This window comes from Polyergus mexicanus, unplaced genomic scaffold, assembly GCF_030449975.1.
Source record: "Polyergus mexicanus isolate NDT 795.1 unplaced genomic scaffold, iyPolMexi1.0 SCAF_19, whole genome shotgun sequence".
Lineage (NCBI taxonomy): Eukaryota > Metazoa > Arthropoda > Insecta > Hymenoptera > Formicidae > Polyergus > Polyergus mexicanus.
This window is the reverse complement of record NW_027223339.1, coordinates 4,905,139-4,922,933: the sequence shown is the minus strand read 5'-3', so window position 1 is coordinate 4,922,933 and position 17,795 is coordinate 4,905,139. Positions and strand designations below refer to the sequence as shown.

General features: G+C 36.4%; 1 protein-coding gene across 5 annotated transcripts in view; it reads left to right on the top strand.

Annotated features, from left to right (window-relative positions):
• Nucleotides 1-17,795, top strand: part of Egfr (epidermal growth factor receptor) — a 155,394-nt gene that overhangs the window by 122,394 nt on the left and 15,205 nt on the right. For 2 of the 5 annotated variants that reach the window (XM_070311140.1, XM_070311139.1), the window contains one exon: nucleotides 7,451-7,785. The exons of 1 other annotated variant lie outside the window; for it this stretch is intronic. In XM_070311140.1, coding sequence (XP_070167241.1) covers nucleotides 7,653-7,785 — 133 coding nt within the window. In that variant the 5' untranslated portion in view covers nucleotides 7,451-7,652. The remainder of the gene's footprint in view (nucleotides 1-7,450; nucleotides 7,786-17,795) is intronic. 2 more of the 5 variants (XM_070311141.1, XM_070311142.1) reach the window with 1 other exon arrangement.

Below are 17,795 nucleotides of genomic sequence, written 5' to 3'. Positions count from 1 at the left end.
TTCTACGTGGCGCGATTCTCTCGACGGGCTCTTGCCTGCCGCTTTCCTCGCTCGATTCCTCGACGGAACCGTCAATTTGCGATCCGCCGAGGATCGGTCGAAGCACCCGGTCTCGTGTAATCTTACCTACAGGGTAAAGGCGACCGCGCGATCGATCTCCTCCCTCGACGGAACCACGAGAACGTCCATCGCGGCGTCGATGATCTTCCCGCATATCGCCACCGGCAATTTGTTCTTGGTCGGAACGGTTTGGAAAATAATACCTACACGCGATTTGTCATGCTGATAATACGCCAACGAAGAAGCGTAGAGTAGATTATTGAGTACGTTGAAAAATCGTGGGAGAGATCAATTTTCACGAAAGAAGCCGGAAGATAAGAATTCGTGTAAGAAAAATGCAAAGAAGTGTTATTTATTATTTATAATTTAAATATTATGTATATGGTACGTGTCATTTTAGATTAACAATTTTTCATATTTATATCTGATAAAATTATTAAATTTTATTAAATTAAAATAATTAAATAGTACACTATAATAAAGCAGAGAATTTTTATTGAAATTCAACTGCGACATATATGATACAGATATGTCTATATTGTATATGCTTCCTTCTCGTTTCACGCGGACTCGTTCAAGATTCTCTTTAGGAGATATACGTGTCCGAAGAAGAGGCAACGTTTCACGCAAACCTAGTCATGTCGCGAAGATGTACGAAGCGTGCAGAGGCCGATCCGGCAGAAGCTATTCGTAACTCGAAATTCCGGTTGGAATCCTCGCGAGCGAGACGATCGTGAGCGGCGATCCTGGATTTCGTGGCGCGCTTTCTGGCTCATATCATCATCGTGGCCACGATATATCTCTTCTCTAAATCCAATCACCAAGTCACGAACATTATTAGCGAATCGCAAACATGATTCGCGCGGGTCATGAAAAGTCACGAGTATTTCACGAAATACAATTGCTACTATTTTCCCCTGTTGTACTCCTTTCCTTTTCACATTTTTTTCATATCGCACATTCTTGCCTTTAATATTATAAATTGCAACCAAAAGCACGCAACCAAAATGTTAGCTTGTATAATTTGCCTTTGCATGGGTTCATCTTCCATTCTAAATCAGATATTGCGAGCATCTTTTTCTCCTTCAAACCAATCTCAAACAGTAATTTTATCTATCGTACTCGTTTGAGAAACAATGCTGGCTTTGTAACGCATAACTTTATTCAGAGTTGTACAAAATAAAATATCGAGCCATATAAGATCTATTGGGAAAGTGAGCTAGTATTGAGATGGACGGTTTGTTTAGTTGGTTCAACATGGACCGTTTTTGTCGACCAACAGATATAGAGTTCTATATTAAATTTATGTCTCCATAATAAATGTAAAAAGACATGCAAAAGAGAACTGAAAAGTGAAAGAGAAGAGATTTATTTTGTTTTGATTATAATATTTTTCAAAGATTGGAATTGAATCAGATTAATTTCTAAAGATAATAAATTTTATAAATAAAAAATATTTTTTTAAAAAAGCGAAGACAAAAAAAGAAAGAGAAAATAATTCTAAGTATTCTATGGCAATAATCTATGGCGATATCTTAACTTAATGAACGTAAATTTCGAGCATGGGAAACGCGCTCACGTTCGATGTTACCGTTATTCCGGCTCCTTGTCATCGGTTAACTATGTGTTTCGATTTGTTCATTTCTTTCTTTCGAGAATTTTGGTCAATTAACGTTACGACAAGATTGATCGATAAACTATTTATTCTTTAATATTTTATTCAACTCTGTTATATCCAAAGTAGATTAACATTTAATCGAAACAATTTTTGATCAATCAAATTGTCAAAAATATCTAACAGAACAAATGTTTATTTTATTCAGAACTGTGAGAAAAAAAATAGTTAAATCTTAGTATGAAGAAAACTATAAAAATTTAAATTTTCGAAACTATTTTATATAAATTATAATGTATAGTAACAATGAATAAAAAAATAAATTTTTTGGGGAATATATTATGAAGAATAATTACAATAAATAATAAAAAAACATTTTTTTTTTAAATACAAAAATACCTAATATTTACGGTTTTATTTGTAATCCGTTTTTGTTCTTATTAAAATTTCTTAATTATTTACATCTATCATTTAATATTTTGATTCAGAGATTTTTGTTCATCTGATTTTCTATTCAAGTGAGACATTCCGATGATATCCCATACGTTTTATCTTATATGTTTACATATATCCTTTGCAGTTCTTTACATCGTGGACGTTGAAAAGAATCTAGCTCTTTTATCGCCTTTTAATCGAAGTTTTATATCTCCCCGATAACGATGCATCGCCACTCATGTGCACACCTTGAGAAAATTCTGACTTTTCGTCGAGAGTGAGGGAAGATGAGAGTAGGAAGAGTCACGTATGTACTCGTGGGATTCATATCTTGCGAAACAAGATAACAAGCTTGTATCTCATTTCGATGTTTCGCGAGTCTGGCCTTTCCTCACTGCTTGAGTAAATAAGCTTTGCTTTTGCTTATATTATTGACGATGATAAATTGAGTATACTTTATGGCGGGAGATATCATATACGGATAAACAAATGTTAATCATGATCAAACTGTCAACGAATTAAAAATGATATAAATATTCGTTTCTTTCGGAAAGCCCTTTTTTGACAATTATAATTCCTTCATTAACGATTACTTCTACGTCAATCTCTTTATCAAATTATTTACTATATACTCTATTGATAAAATAAAAAAATCTGTATTTTACATAAATTTTCTAAAAAATATATATCTCTTTATTTTTCACACTAGTCTATCTTCTTCATAATGTTATTGTAGAAGTTTATATCTTTCTTGTACACATATACCAAATGTTATTTAAAATCATCGATAGATTTGTGTTACCACTATATATATATATAATGCTTTAATTAGTAGACATGTCAGTAGATATTGCATTTATTTAATTATTTTTAAACATTATTTCACAGAATAATAAATAAGCCCGTAATGTGTGCCTTGAATATTTCTAGGCACTAGGCACTTGGTTCACAATCCTTTTACCCTACCTCTGTAAAAATGTAAACGCTTTTGAATAGAAGCATCGTCTCAGGATTTAAAAACAAACGCAATCTCGGAACCTCACTCGGCTCTCCTTCTCCCTCTTTCGTACGGTTTAGAACATTGTTGCCTTAGGCTCTTCAATTGCCTGTCTTCCGGTGCACAGGCGCATTTTCTCGAGAGCTCTTATATCTCGCCGTCACCATTGTCGCGCAGACGTTACATAGTCAGCGTTGTTAAGAACGGCGACAGAAAAGGGGGAGCGTTCACCCGCATACAAATTGATCCTTTTTGCGCGGCACCTACGGCCGCGTCTCCCTCGCAACTGCCGAAAAACCGGCCCCGGACGGTCTACAAGGGGGTTGTCGCGTTTTGTGGAAACAATCAGCAGGTTGTCGCGAAACAAGGATATGAATGCATAAGCAGCGCAGTTAACACGGTTGCACGCCGTGTTCGCCGGCACTCTTTTTGTTTCGGACCCTCCCTCAAAGGACGCCGCTTTTGTACCCCGAGTCCGACCATGTGAGAAGACAGAGGGAGTACGGGGGCCGGAAAGACGAAGGACGGAGAACGTGGGTCCTCGCGACGATATATACGATCGATGCCGTCGCATGGCGGAGTCTCTTATTCTTATTGTCTCTCGGAGTCCTTGCCATCCACGATGCTCCGCATCCGTTCCTCCTCGGAAGGATTCTCTCTCGGTCTGCAAGAAGACATTCCGGATTTCTTGTTGACCGATAGACTTTCTTCCTCCGTCGTGAATTTTCTTCAACAGTACTTTTTCGCCTTTACTCGTTGACAATACCGCGCTATTGTTGCGTCTATACAATATATTTGAAATCTGAATGTAAAATTATTATAAAATATTGGGTGATTGCATAAGTTCGTGCCCGATTTAAATATAAACTTCAATAGATTATATTTTAGAGATAACACTTTTATTAATCAATTATATAGTCTCCATTCTTTTCTACAATGGTTTTCCAATGATCTATAAGCTTGTCGATTCCATTTTTGAAGAAAGAACTTGGTTTTTCTTGAAAAAAATTTCTAAGGTGGTTTTCGACAGCTTCTTCGGAATTGAGATTCTTGCCATTTAAACTATTCTGCAAAGACCGGAACGGATAAAAATCTGAAGGCGCAATATCTGCAGAATATGGCGGGTGCTGCAGAATTTCCCATTGCGACTCCTGCAGTTTTCCCGCAGCTTATTCCTTTCAGTCAGGAGATGCGGCACCCGCGTATCAAGCTTGGAAATGTATCCAAGCTTTTTTAAATGACGAAAAGCGGTTGAATTATCGATGTTCAGCCTCTCAGCAATATCCTCAGTTGTAATCCTTGGGTTTCATTCCACTAAGGCATGCACAATGTCATCATCGATGCCAGAAGGCTGTCCAGAGCGGGGTTGATCCTCCATGTTGAAATCACCATTTCGAAATCTGCCAAACCACTTTTTGACTGTTCGGAGAGCAGGAGCGCGGTCCAAATAAACGCTTTGAATATTTTTTTGTGCAATCCCAACACTCACGCCTCTCCGAAATTCGTATAGCGTTACATGCCGCAAATGCACCTTTCGTTCTCCATTTTTAATGATTTCTCTTATGCACAAATGGACTTATCTGAACAATGTCTGACGCTAAATTGACATAAGACAACGTCATCTATTCGGTGTAAGCAACAATTACCACACGAAAACAATAGAACTCCGCCATGCAGTATGGGCACGAACTTATGCAATCATCCAATAATAATAATATTATTTATTTAGGAATCAGGATCTTTTATGATTTTTAACGATGATAAAAATTTCTCGTTTATTCATATGAGCTTATAAATCTGAATCTTTTAATAAAATCTAAGAATAATGAAAATAATATTCCCTAATTTTCTAAAAATATTTAATAAATAAACGTTGAAATCTTGTTGTGCAATACAGGAGACGCCAAGCTGTAAACTCTTAGAATAGCAATTGTATCAATAAAATGACAAGTTAAAAATCTATTTAAGTTTAACGGATCCCCAGAAAGAACGCCGTACACACTGATCTTTGATTTATTTGGTGTAAAAAAAGCATTTCGCTTAGTGATTGTTGAGAAGTATTTTTTTATACATTTAATTAAATAAAAATTATTAATTAAATAAAAAAATATTTCTTGTAAAATAATTTATATAATTTATATACATATATATACATATAAATAATAATAACAATTAATAACTAAAATAATAAAACAACTGAAATATATGGATGGCCGCGCTATGTGCTAGTATGATAAATAATAGTTAATAATACATAGAATACGTTGTTTTTTTTTTTTTTTAAATCGTGGACCACAAGCAATATGTTCCATTCAATCGGAAACAAAATTGTCGTAATTAGAAACGGACCAGGTCTTTCATCGGATTTTGACAGAGGTGATGCGTAAAACACACCGCGATCTGAGAATCTGAGAATTGCGTGGAAAGATTATTTATAACGTTATAACGTTACAACCGTACGGGGACGGTCGCCTGTAACCGGAGCTGATGCCGCTTTGTTCCTTATCGCGAGTGTAAATTATTACATTTCGTGGCTTCCTTAATCACGGTGAAATTTCAGTACTGAATCGTCGCGAGTCAAGAAGAAGAAATACTTCTTTTTCCCTGCAATGCGAAAATATTAATTGATTTTATTATGCAAGCTATATGGAGATTCGTGTTGCCATACTCTTTGTTAAATTTTATCCGGTACCAAGAAAATATCCGTTCATTATTCTTCTTCTCGCCGACTTTCTTTCTTACATTATGTAATAAGCAAGTAAATAATTTATCTCCTTTGTAATGCCGTACATTGAGCAATCGCTATTTCGACAATGGTTACAGAAACCTTAGAATGTACCTTCCGGTAGATTTATGTTAAATTTTTGTTTTAAAGGATGTTGAGTGCGTGTACTAAATTTACGCTTACATGTTTTTTTTCGAAACTTTGTTCAAACTCTTACATAAAAGCACAGAACGAAATACGAGACGACACGTGATTTAAGACGTATTTCATGCCATGGCGTTTTTTACATCACAACGATTAGAGACAGCTATAAAGAGAGGATTAAAGTCCCGTGGACGCACGATAAAAATTTGCACAAGTCCCGTCCGTGCAATTAAGCCAAGTGTCGACGGCGCCCCGAGTCTTTTGAGCTCGGGTTAATTCCGCCATTCGAACGGTATGTCTGGAACCGGTTCGCGAGTCTCGTAATTCGCGTCATGTCTTCGCATTTCTGACGAAGTCGCCAGCGCTATGCAAACACTTATCGTTCATTTGCACAGATGTAATATATCAGGAATATTTTATTATTCTACATAAACCAAAGAGATATCTTGTGAACCTGTCGAATCCACTAACTTTATAAAATAGTTCATTGGATATATTAAATTTGTTATCGGATAAAAAATATTAGAAAAATATGGTAGAAAAATTTTTAAATACAATTTATTGATATAATGCAAATCGGATATGTCAACTCGATTTCTACCATTATCCCGCGAATTGCCATCGATTTGCGGAAATGTGCAAACTTGCGCACGCAATGCGTTATACAATCACTGTTACTCGAGCTGCACCCCGAGGTCTCCCCGTCAAAACATCTCCCACGTCTTTCTTGTCGACAGACAGCGTGTTACCGCGACGACCGAGGAGAATCGCGACGGGAAGGGCGAAGTGAAGCGCATAGGACGATCACGATCGGGTGTCAATGGCTCGTTGTTGAGTATCGATCGTAATTAATAGGGACGATCTGAAAAAGCGACCTTAACGAGACAACCGTAATTAGTGGTGCCGCCGCACGTGATTCGGTCCACGTCATTTGTTTAAGTTGATCGTCTCATGTCGCGTCCGAATAAGGCAACTGCGTGTTCATCACCTAGCAGGGAGTGCGAAAGAACAAAGAGGAAACCGAGAGAGTGCCGGGATGGTCTCCCCGGATCGCGACTGGAAGGAGAGAATGAAAATGCGAGAGAAGGATGGAACGAACAAGAGAGGACACCTGCTGTTAGTTGTATTGTCTTCCTCTCTTTTTCCATTTTTGCTCTTTCTTCATTCCTTCATCTCCTCGTCTTTCTTTTTCTTCCCTTCTTTTTATTCTTCCTTACCGTTTTTTTTTTTTGTTAGCAATTTTTTAGCAAATCCCAAGACGCAATTAATGTATAGCAAGAGAAAGAATGCGCATATTAAAGATTACAGAAGATAATGTAATTTTTCCTTTTTTGGTATCTGTAAAAAAAAAAGAAAAAAACCCCAAGAAAGAGAGATATACTAGAAGATTAGTAGACAGTCGCGTTTATCACTACATGCATTATATAAGCATTGCGGTGCTTTCCTCCACTGATTGCAACTCTTTTTGTTCCAGACAGTCGTGACAACTTTAATGCCGGACATGCGACATGCACGGTGAAGAAGGGAGAGCGATGGCAGCGGCGGAAACGATTCCTCGAAGTTCCTTCGATCTTCTCCTCGTTCCTGATAATCGACAGACCTGCGAAGCAAAAGGAGGAATTACTCAGGTGACCTTAGCAAGACCTACGGGTTCGTGAAGGGCATGAAAGCTCATCATGTTCAACCACCGACACGGGCCACGAGCGCTGTCGAACTGCATCCTCCTCGGCGTAACATTCCTTTTACTCATCATCGCCGGTAGCTACGATGTGTCAGCGGATCTCAATTCCGAGTTCGTCAAAGGGAAAAGTGAGTTTCACTGCGAAACTTTCATTTGGAAGTTTCGAAGTTATAGAATTGCAATTGATTTGCAATTTATTTCTAATATTTAATATAGACATTTTTATCGTAATTTTTCGCTTTCATGCAAAATAGAATTGGAGCAAATGTGGCATCGCAGTATTATCTTCCGATCATAAAATTAATATCCGTTATATATATATATATATATATATATATATATATATATAACAGAGACAAAACAAAACAAAATATATTAATATTACAGTATCGCTAGGTTCAATTATTCTATAATAACTATCGATATTTTATTATCGGAAAATATTTTGGTCCATTTTTACAATTGTTTTAATTATTATTTTAAATGCCATATGTTTGATAAGTATATGAACATTTAATAAAAATAGAATTAAAAAAAGATATATGTATATATATTTTTACATTATTGATAATGTAAATGTTTACAAGTCGCAGACAATCTTCGCTGAAATGTGAAGATGTCAGTAGTTAAAAAATAGATCTTGCGAGCATCGGTGAATGGTTTGTTGAAGGGATAACGTAATTTATCGGTGCATGTGAGCGCGTATCGCGTTGCGGCGTGCTGGCTTTTTAACTGTTATGAGTAAAGTTGTGTCCGTTCTTCTCTTACAATCTCGATCGTAGATCATCGAGGCCGTCTGAAAAAGTAGAAAGCGAAGCGGTGCGCTGGCTCGGCGTGGGCGTCGCTTAGCCGAAGAGTCCCTTTTACTCGAAGTACCTTTGGAAAGTACCGTTCGTCTCCTATCTGAAAGGGAAGGAGAGATGATAGAGAGGGGAGAAAGAGCGCATGCCGCTTAAAATCTCACCTCTTACCTTCCGTCTCTAGTCGAGGGTATCTAGCGTCACATAGGTGCATTTTAGGTATTTCTATAATCGAGAGAATATGGGGTACGCTCTGGCACGTGGTCCACAAGAGCTTGACCCATATGTAAAATATTTATATTGACGTTGATGACACGAGAGACAATGATCGTTATGATTATTAACGCGTTCAACCGCCATAACATTGCGGTTCGAATGGACCGCAAGCTCTTTTGTAGAAGCTATAGATGACCAATGATTTTGTCGATAAATTTTATCAAGTGGCATAATAGATTAAAGATAGAATTAAATTTTAGATGTGATTTCTTGAACAGGGATTGACTCAAGCGAGATAATTTAAATACGTATTATTTGCACATTAATAAAATCATACCTTCATTTTATAACAAGTTTTCTACGCATATAAACATAATGATTTTTTCAATACCTTATCAATATTGAAAACAAGATTTTTAACGTCTTGTCAATATGTAAGAACGAGCTAAAAGAACAATCAAGTTAATATCATGATGATATGAGATACAATCTTTCAAAACATAATCTTTTAAATTTTTTAAACGAATCTTTTAAACTTTTTCTAATTGAGATTTATATAAATTATAAACGATACAATTTAAAATAATAACATAATTTCTTTCATAAATTTTTCTATATTCAAGCTCGGTTTATATGATCGCAGTAAATACAATAGCTGCTGTATTAATCTCAAACATAGGCAGGTGCTTATTCCAGACACAGGATTTCCTTTGTCGGACAAAATGTTAAAGAGTAGAATGATACGAGTTCATATTTTTGAGTCTGATTTATTATATATTCAACAATATTCTACGAAAATGTATAGACGTCTGGAACTTGATCATCATCCATCTCGATGATGTGTTGCTGGCCGATAAATATAGACTCTTCGAAAGATTTATTATCAACTCTGTTAAAGAGAGTATCGATTCTTTTTATGGTAAAATTGCACAACAAGTAACACACTTTCGATTTTATTGCCACTTAAATATATTGTAGGGGAGGTTCTTCAGAGTAATTTCCCGCAAGAAATTTATAGGGGACGGCATATACAGGGTGTCCCCAATTTAAATGGCAAAACTTCAGGGACCGAGAAGCTAAGATAGAAAGTCCTTTAGAGATTTGCTCGTTTTTGCTCCATTTTCGAGAAAATCACAAAAAAAAAGAAACAAAACAAGTTTTCGTTCTTTTTACTTATTTATTTACATTTTATTTATGTTATCATTCATTTAATGCAGATATTGTTCAAAATGTTGTCCTCTTGCAGCAACGCAAGCATTACATTTAGCACTGATCTCATTAATCGTAGCTAGACATTGTTTTAGTGATATTTGGACTTCTTGTCTTAATTTTTCCGTCTCCTACGCGCTCTTGAAGTTTTGCTATTTAAATTGGGAACACCCTCTATAACAAATTAAAGTTTCATAGTTTTAATACTTTTTTTTATTATAAAATAAGGAAAAATGAAGTTTGTTTACGTTGTATTTGTGTAGAGCAGACATGGAAAAAGTGTTTGTTTACATTTACGGAATAGGTATGCACTCATGGATACTTTGTCAATAATGTGTTTCACCTATTTCTCGCAGTTCGTTAAAAGCTATAACGAAAATACAAAACTTCACATTTTCTAATATTATTTTATAATACCTGAAAAAAAGCATTAAAACTGTGAAATTTCAATTTCTTATATCTTCTAAACCAATGCCATCTCCCATTTATTTCTTGTAGGGAATTACTCGGAAAAACCTCTCCCCTACTAACATATTTAAGTGGCGATTAAATCGAAGGTGTGTTACCTTTTATATAGTTTTACCCTTTTGATTTTATCAAAATATATATATATATATATGTACTCAGTGCAGACCTATCCAAACGCTTTCGTATAACGTATAACATATGATAATATATCAACAATTTTTATTTAAATATTTAGATAAATCGTGAGGCAACAAAAATTGAATCAGATTCGTCGAAAATTGCACGACGTATGGCTTTTAGGAACTCGTTTGAACAGCGTTTCACGACGGATTGGTATGATCAGCGGAAAGATATGCCAGAATGTCTTTCCATCAACACAATAACCGGAGCGTGGAGACCGCGTATTATGCAGTTGAAAAGTGCAGCTTATCCAACATGCGAACAACCACCCAGAATTCGTTGCGGACACGAAGATATGCCGCTTAAAGTGGCCCCCATAAAAGTTTCCATTAAAATGATAAGCCCTGACTCGATCTCTTTCTACCTATTAGGTAGAAGTAACCTCCGTCATGTTGTACTCTACAGTTTTTATTTTGTCGTTCAAAGAAAAAAATAGAGAAAAGCGAAAAGAGATGAACGACAATCAAAGAGAGAAAGAGAAAGAGAGAGAGAGAGAGAGAGACAGGAGGATTTACCTTGGAAGGATTATGGGGCCGCAGTAAATTAATCGGCCGTCTTTATCGTTCTCGGCTTTTAAGATATATCGCGTTTCGGAATAAAGCATCTATTAAGAGGCGAGTGCAGCCCCGATAATCCCTTCGCGTAAAGACGCGAAGATATTATTTACGCAAGAGAATGAACGACAGAGATCGGACGCCTATTAAAGACCTTTTCGAATCCTTTTGGGGAAAAAAAAAAAAAAAAAACGTCTTCTTATAAAGCAATTTCGGGATTTATCTTTCGACCTGCTTCGACTTTGATCGTGTGCCGCGACTTTTGCACAAGACGGACATCTCTTTTCTTCTGAGACATTCATTATATAATATAACTTGTCGATTTCTGCTCAATCTCGATAATTATTCAGTGTGACTTGTCATCATTTTCGAAATTACCATATTACGCATATTTAATATTAACACCATTTTGTTCAATTTATGAACAGAAGAAGAAATAACGAATTTAACGAACAATTTCACAAGTCTCTCTGTGCTTTTAATTTTAATATAATTCTCGAGGCGCTATTAAAATCAAATAAATAATATTAAAATAATTATTTACTAATAAGGGTTTGTCTTTAATTTTAAGAGAATCTTACTTATCGCATTTTATTATAAACAAATTTGACAAAGAATAGCTGTAATCGAAAGCTGTAATCATCAATGAGATTCAATGCTTCTAGCTCTTGAAATCATCGCTTAATACATTATTCCTAAAGAGAACGAAAGAATTTTTGCTTGGCATCGTAATCGAATCTGTAGATGAGCATACGCCAAGAGAGTGACAAGACTCTAGCTCGTGTGGTTTATCGCCCCAAGCCCTTTATTTATAACCCCGACTTCGAGAATAATCGACGAGCGGCAAGAAATTTTATTCATTATATCCTCTGGCGACGAAACTGCTGCTCTCTCTCTCTCTCTCTCTCTCTGACGGCGTTCTACTTCACTCATACTTGCGTACCAACCTAATCTTCGAATCTCGGAGAATTCTTGTCTCCTCATAGGCCCTTCGATACCATATTCCGGCATCGATATTTATTTCCTCGGCTAACGATATTAATTATTATGACATTTCTTCTTGGGTGGGTTTAAAGAATCTCGCTTTCTCTACCATCGCTTCTATCAGGTTTCTCCACCTTGGCAGATTATATCTTCCAGCGTGTTTCCAACGAGTAAGTAAAGAGTAAGTAACGAGACGGCGCACCGTGGAGCAAGAAGAGAGATTATCGGAGTATGAGCATGAGAGAGCATCGTCCATCAAGGCAAAAGCGAGATATAGCGGGACGTAATACCGTTTCCCCGGTACAACTTATCGTCGTCGTCGTCGTCGTCGTCGTCGTCGTCGTCGTCGTCGTCGCCGTCGTCGACGTCGACGTATGTGTAAGGACAGGGACATCTGGGAGGCATGCCTTAATTGACCGCTCGGAATATCGACGAGATCCCAGAGACGGATTGAGACGTCAGATTTCCGAGGGACATTCATATTTTTTGCCCGCCATGAAATATGACTGCTCAATATGCTCGATGAGATTTATTTATGTACGATGAAGATTGCGTCGCTGGATCCACGCGCGTTTCTTTCCCGCTAAAATTCCTTTTAAAACTTTCTCGAAGCGTCTCGAATATTTTTAGCCATCTATTTGTCTTATTATTATTATTATTATTTTTTTTTTTTTATTTGTTTAAGATTTTTAATCAAACTTGGCTAGATATCCTTCTTGCAATCTTCGAATTTTCGATATTAGAACTTGATGGCTATGAAGCTTAGCAGCTTATATTATTGATGGTAAGAAGTAGAGATAACTCCTCTATATACATATATCCTCCGAAATACTTGGTCAATCTTTTATACTACATGTTTTCATATTAAATATTTATCTTGCGTACTAACAAAATTTTATTTTGCTCAAGACTTCGTTGCCGCTAATCTTACTAACAAACCGCAATGTTTAATCTATGATCGATCCATTCGGAATAATCGGCGAACACGTGGCGGTTGTGCAAGCACGCGGCTTTACGATCGCGATTCAATTGAGGCAACGTTCCAAAGAGAGATTGCGCACGCGGTATAACAGATGAGCTGATTCTTATTAATCATTTTCATCTGACGTTTCTCGCAATCTGCCTGGCGGGCACTTTGCGCGCTCGCGCGACAGCCCTGGGGGTGAGATCGGCCAGGTAACAGGTGGCCTCGCATTCGTTTCGCAATCGTGACCAGGCTGAACACCTACCGTATCGTATCGTATAGTATAAATGCATCCTGTCGAAGGTCAATCAAGGGTTTTCGACGCGCGATGACGCACGCGACGATAATGGGCGTCATCGGCGTGATCGAGGTGAGATCTGAATGCTTCACAAATGGAGCTGTCAACATTTTTTTCTCGAGCTGAGCATTGTACGCCCGAATCACAGAGACTCGTGATGGCAATCTCCGTCGATTGATATGCGATGATGCGCGAAAACGCGTCGACGAAGCGCACTGTCTAAAATCTCGCGTGCGACGCATTAGCTTCATTATCCAGAATGAGAATGGGATATCGACGAGACGTTCGATAACGAAGGATACATCTAATTTGTTCGGGATATTTCTAAAATAAAATGTATTATTAATAGAACACACGTGATACGCATATTCTCTGCTTGCATGATTGATTACGTTGAATATATATATAATTATTTTGAATATTTGTACGAAAAACCCCATCGCAACATACCAATCTATTTAACAGCCTATAATTCATAGCAATCATAGCGAGTTTTCGCAATTTGTCCTTCTTTATACTAACATTTTAGGAATTTTTAACATTTAGGTTTCGTACATCATTTAATTTATCTTCGATATTTTGCTTAACGTTTTCACAATATGAGTAGCACGAGTATAAGATAAAAATCCTTCAATAACATCATCTATACATCAAGTGGATCGAAAGAATTCGGGGAACAAGTCTTTCATCCGTAATTGAATTTGATATCCCTGTTATAAATATATGTGCTATAAATGTCAAATGATGAATACGAAAGGAAATTGGATTTTGCGCAATCCAAACGAAAGTGCTGCATTTGAGAAATTAGTCAAAGATATAGCTCTTCCGTTACGACTGCTTGATCGATGGCACATCGGATCAAGCATAAGCATCGACGGGTCTAGCGGAGAAATGTAGGCGGATGATGAGGATGAGAGGCGCGTGGGTGACTTTTTATACCGATTGCGTATCGAGAAGGATTTTATGGGGAACGAATAAGATTGACTCGTGGTAGCGCGTGTCCAATTGTTACAAAATATAAATAAAAAAAAAAATAATAATAAATATATATTTTTTACGTCTTACGCGTAAACAAGTTTATATCTTTATATCCGTGTTTTGTCGACTCAATCTTTCTGCTAATGATATCCTCGCGTGTTGCGATTCTAATTGCTTTTTAATTAATGCGTTCAGTCGTTTGCAGATACAGTACCGATTAAGAAATTTCTGTCGGTGGAAAGAAATTTTTCCCTCCACCCGTCACGGTAATAATCAGATATGATTGAGAATTCATTCTTTCTCTGTTACGATCTGTGTAAAAGAACTATTGCAAAGCTTAAATGCAAATAGTTTATTTAAATACTGATAAGCTTTATCTTATTATTAGGTTTTTTATATTGCAAATTATCTGGTAAAATATATATTTAATCGCGAGAATCATGCAAATGGCAATCAATGAGCGTTGTCGAATTTAATCTATTTCATTGTTTCGATATTAACGCGCAAGTGGAATCTATCTTAAAATCACGCGTTTTCCCAAGATTTCGCGCGATCTTATACAAATATGAAACCGGAATTTTTGTATAGAAAATACACGTTTATTGTATGAAAATGATAAAAAATATTTTATTCCAAGTATTGCCCATTGCTAGCTATACATTTTTCCCATCTCTTTGATAATTTGTGGATGCCACGCCAAAAAAAACTGTTGCTCTTTTGAGGCAAATCAGTCATCGAGCCATTTTCGTACATTTTCGTAAGAAGTGAAGCGCTGCTCGGCAAATGCGTGTCCCATCGATGCAAATAAGTAGTAATCGGATGGAGCCAAGTCTGGTGAGTAAACCGCATGCGAAAGTATTTCCCAACTAAACACCTCAATCGTTTCCTTGACCGGTTTTGCTGTGTGCGATGGTACATTATCGTGAAGCAAAATCACTTTGCGTTGCCTTTTTTGATATTCTGGTCGTTTTTCACGCAAAGCTTGATTCAAATCGAGTTGTTGTTGCGTTTGAGCGTCATCCTCATCCAACAATTTTGCAATTCGCTGTCTTCAAACTTTTTCAATGGTCTTCCACGTTCTTCGTTTCTCACGTCAAAATCGCCACTTTTGAATTTTTTAAACCGCTCAAAGCACTGTGATTTACCAAGAGCACGCTCACCGTAAGCTTCGACAAGCATTCGATGCGATTCTGCAGCAGTTTTCTTCAAATGGTAACAGAAAATCGATGCTGTCCGCAAATCGTAGTTTCCAGGCACAAAATTCGACACGTTCAACGCTATTGAAAACTATGCTGTTGTACGAAACTTGTATTGTTGCGAGTTGAAAATCTTTATCAGATGTCAAAACAAGAAAATGGCGCCAATGACGCGGTTTGACGGTAACTACATTGACAGCTAGGGCAATCTATGGGCAAATTCCGGTTTCAGATTTATATACCGGGTATATATATATTTTTTTTTTATTTGGATAATCTTAAAGATAATAAAGTGTGCAATGTAAATTATGTTTAGTGTAGAGTAGCGTTTTTATAGTCCGTTATATATCGTAGCTTATGCGAGTTTGGATACAGTCGAAACGTGTATTTTCTATACAAAAATTCCGGTTTCATATTTATATACCTGGTATATATTTTTGACCTGAAGTAAACAATAATTGAATTATCCACATTTTATGAATTTATTAATATCTGTAAGCATAAGACAAATATTAAATATTGTCAAAAAGTTTATTACGCGTTCGTTGAAAAATATGTGCTTATTAAGTACTATTTTAATAATTAACAAAGTAATTATATGATACAAACGCGCTTGTATCGCAAAAATACGGCGTGTATTATGCTGCAAGACACTGTAACGCGAGTACCTTTGGATAAAGAAAGCCTGTTTACCACTATAAGTTAAATTACATTTTTCTACATACAATGTTTGCATACTAGATGAAGGAAATTTATCTCTCCGGATGACAGCGGAACATAGAATTCTTTCAACTAAGTAGCGTATAAATCCTAGGCCCTAAAGTCGTACATTGAATTCTGAATCAACGTTATCGCGCACAATCTAGTTGGACAACGCAGTGAAAAGCATTAATTCTCCGTCATTTAGTGATTTTTACGACGCCCTACGGCATCATGTAATCGTTGTCTCCCACTTCATTTGCCATATTTAACACAACTGTATATCGCATTGTGATATTACTTTCAGTCATATAAAATCTCCTATTGTATTTATATATATATATATATATATATATTCGATGATATTTCTGCTTGAAATAATTTTCATTTTACAAGACTGCAGATACTCTAAAGTGTTTGTTTATGTAAAAAATGCATATCATAAATTAAAAAATATCAATATTTTATAATTAAAGTAAAAAATCCATTATTATTTTAATGTATATATATATATAATTTACATACTTAAACTTGTTTTTAATAAAGACACAGTATACACACACAATACGAATCTACTCTTTTCTCTCTTCTTATGTATCTCTCTTCTATGTATATTATTTTATACATATAATTTGCATTTTACTAATATTGTAACACATCTGCAGGAGTATCAATTACTCTCTCACTCTCTTTCTCTCTCTCTCTTTCCCCCTCTACAAAATATTTAAAAAAATTTTAAGTAATTGACTTCTTAGACGCTACAGTCAATAAATGATTGGAGAAAAGAAAATTTAGAGAAAAAACATTAATCTATCTTTCTATAATATGATAATGAAGGAGATACGAAGATAACGTTCGCGATGAACACTGATCGAACGAAAGTCGGCGTTCTGCATCCGGGAGGCAGCAACGTGAGTTCGCGTACCATCTCGTTGAACGCGTGGTCCAGCTCGCCGGCTGCTGAGGTTGTCGAGGTGAGATGAAAGAAAAAGAGAGAGAGAGAGAGAGAGAGACGCGGTAAATGTAGAATGTATCGTTGGGAGAGGGAGAAACGAACAAAGCGCATTCTACACACAGTCATTTGTTCCTTGTCCGTGCCGCCCTCCGGTACTTCATCTCGATTCGTTATTATCTCCTCGCCTCACTTTGTACTTTATTAACGCGCGACATTCAAAAAAAGAAAACAGCGTGTCCGATAATTTTCTTGAAAACACTTTCGCACCGCGACTTAATGACATCGTCCTGTGCCGCGACCTGAAAAACTGACACGTGTCAATTATTACCATAAGAATGACAGATATCAATTATTATCATAAATAAATGTCTTTCCGACGTTGCAGAATTAAAGGATATACATTCCTTAAAATGGAAGATTATGAAAACTTTCTCTACGCAAACTTATTTCAACATTTTTAATGCGATTGCCCTCTCCTCCCCCCTCCCCCCCCCCCTCCTCCCTCTTTAATCTCTATTACATTTTTAAACGTCTCTAAAATATTGTAGGAGATATATATCTTCTATTTAGAAAATATTTTTAAGAAATATCTCTATAAAATAAGTCCCAATGAGCTTTTAATATAAATTTCTTTTTG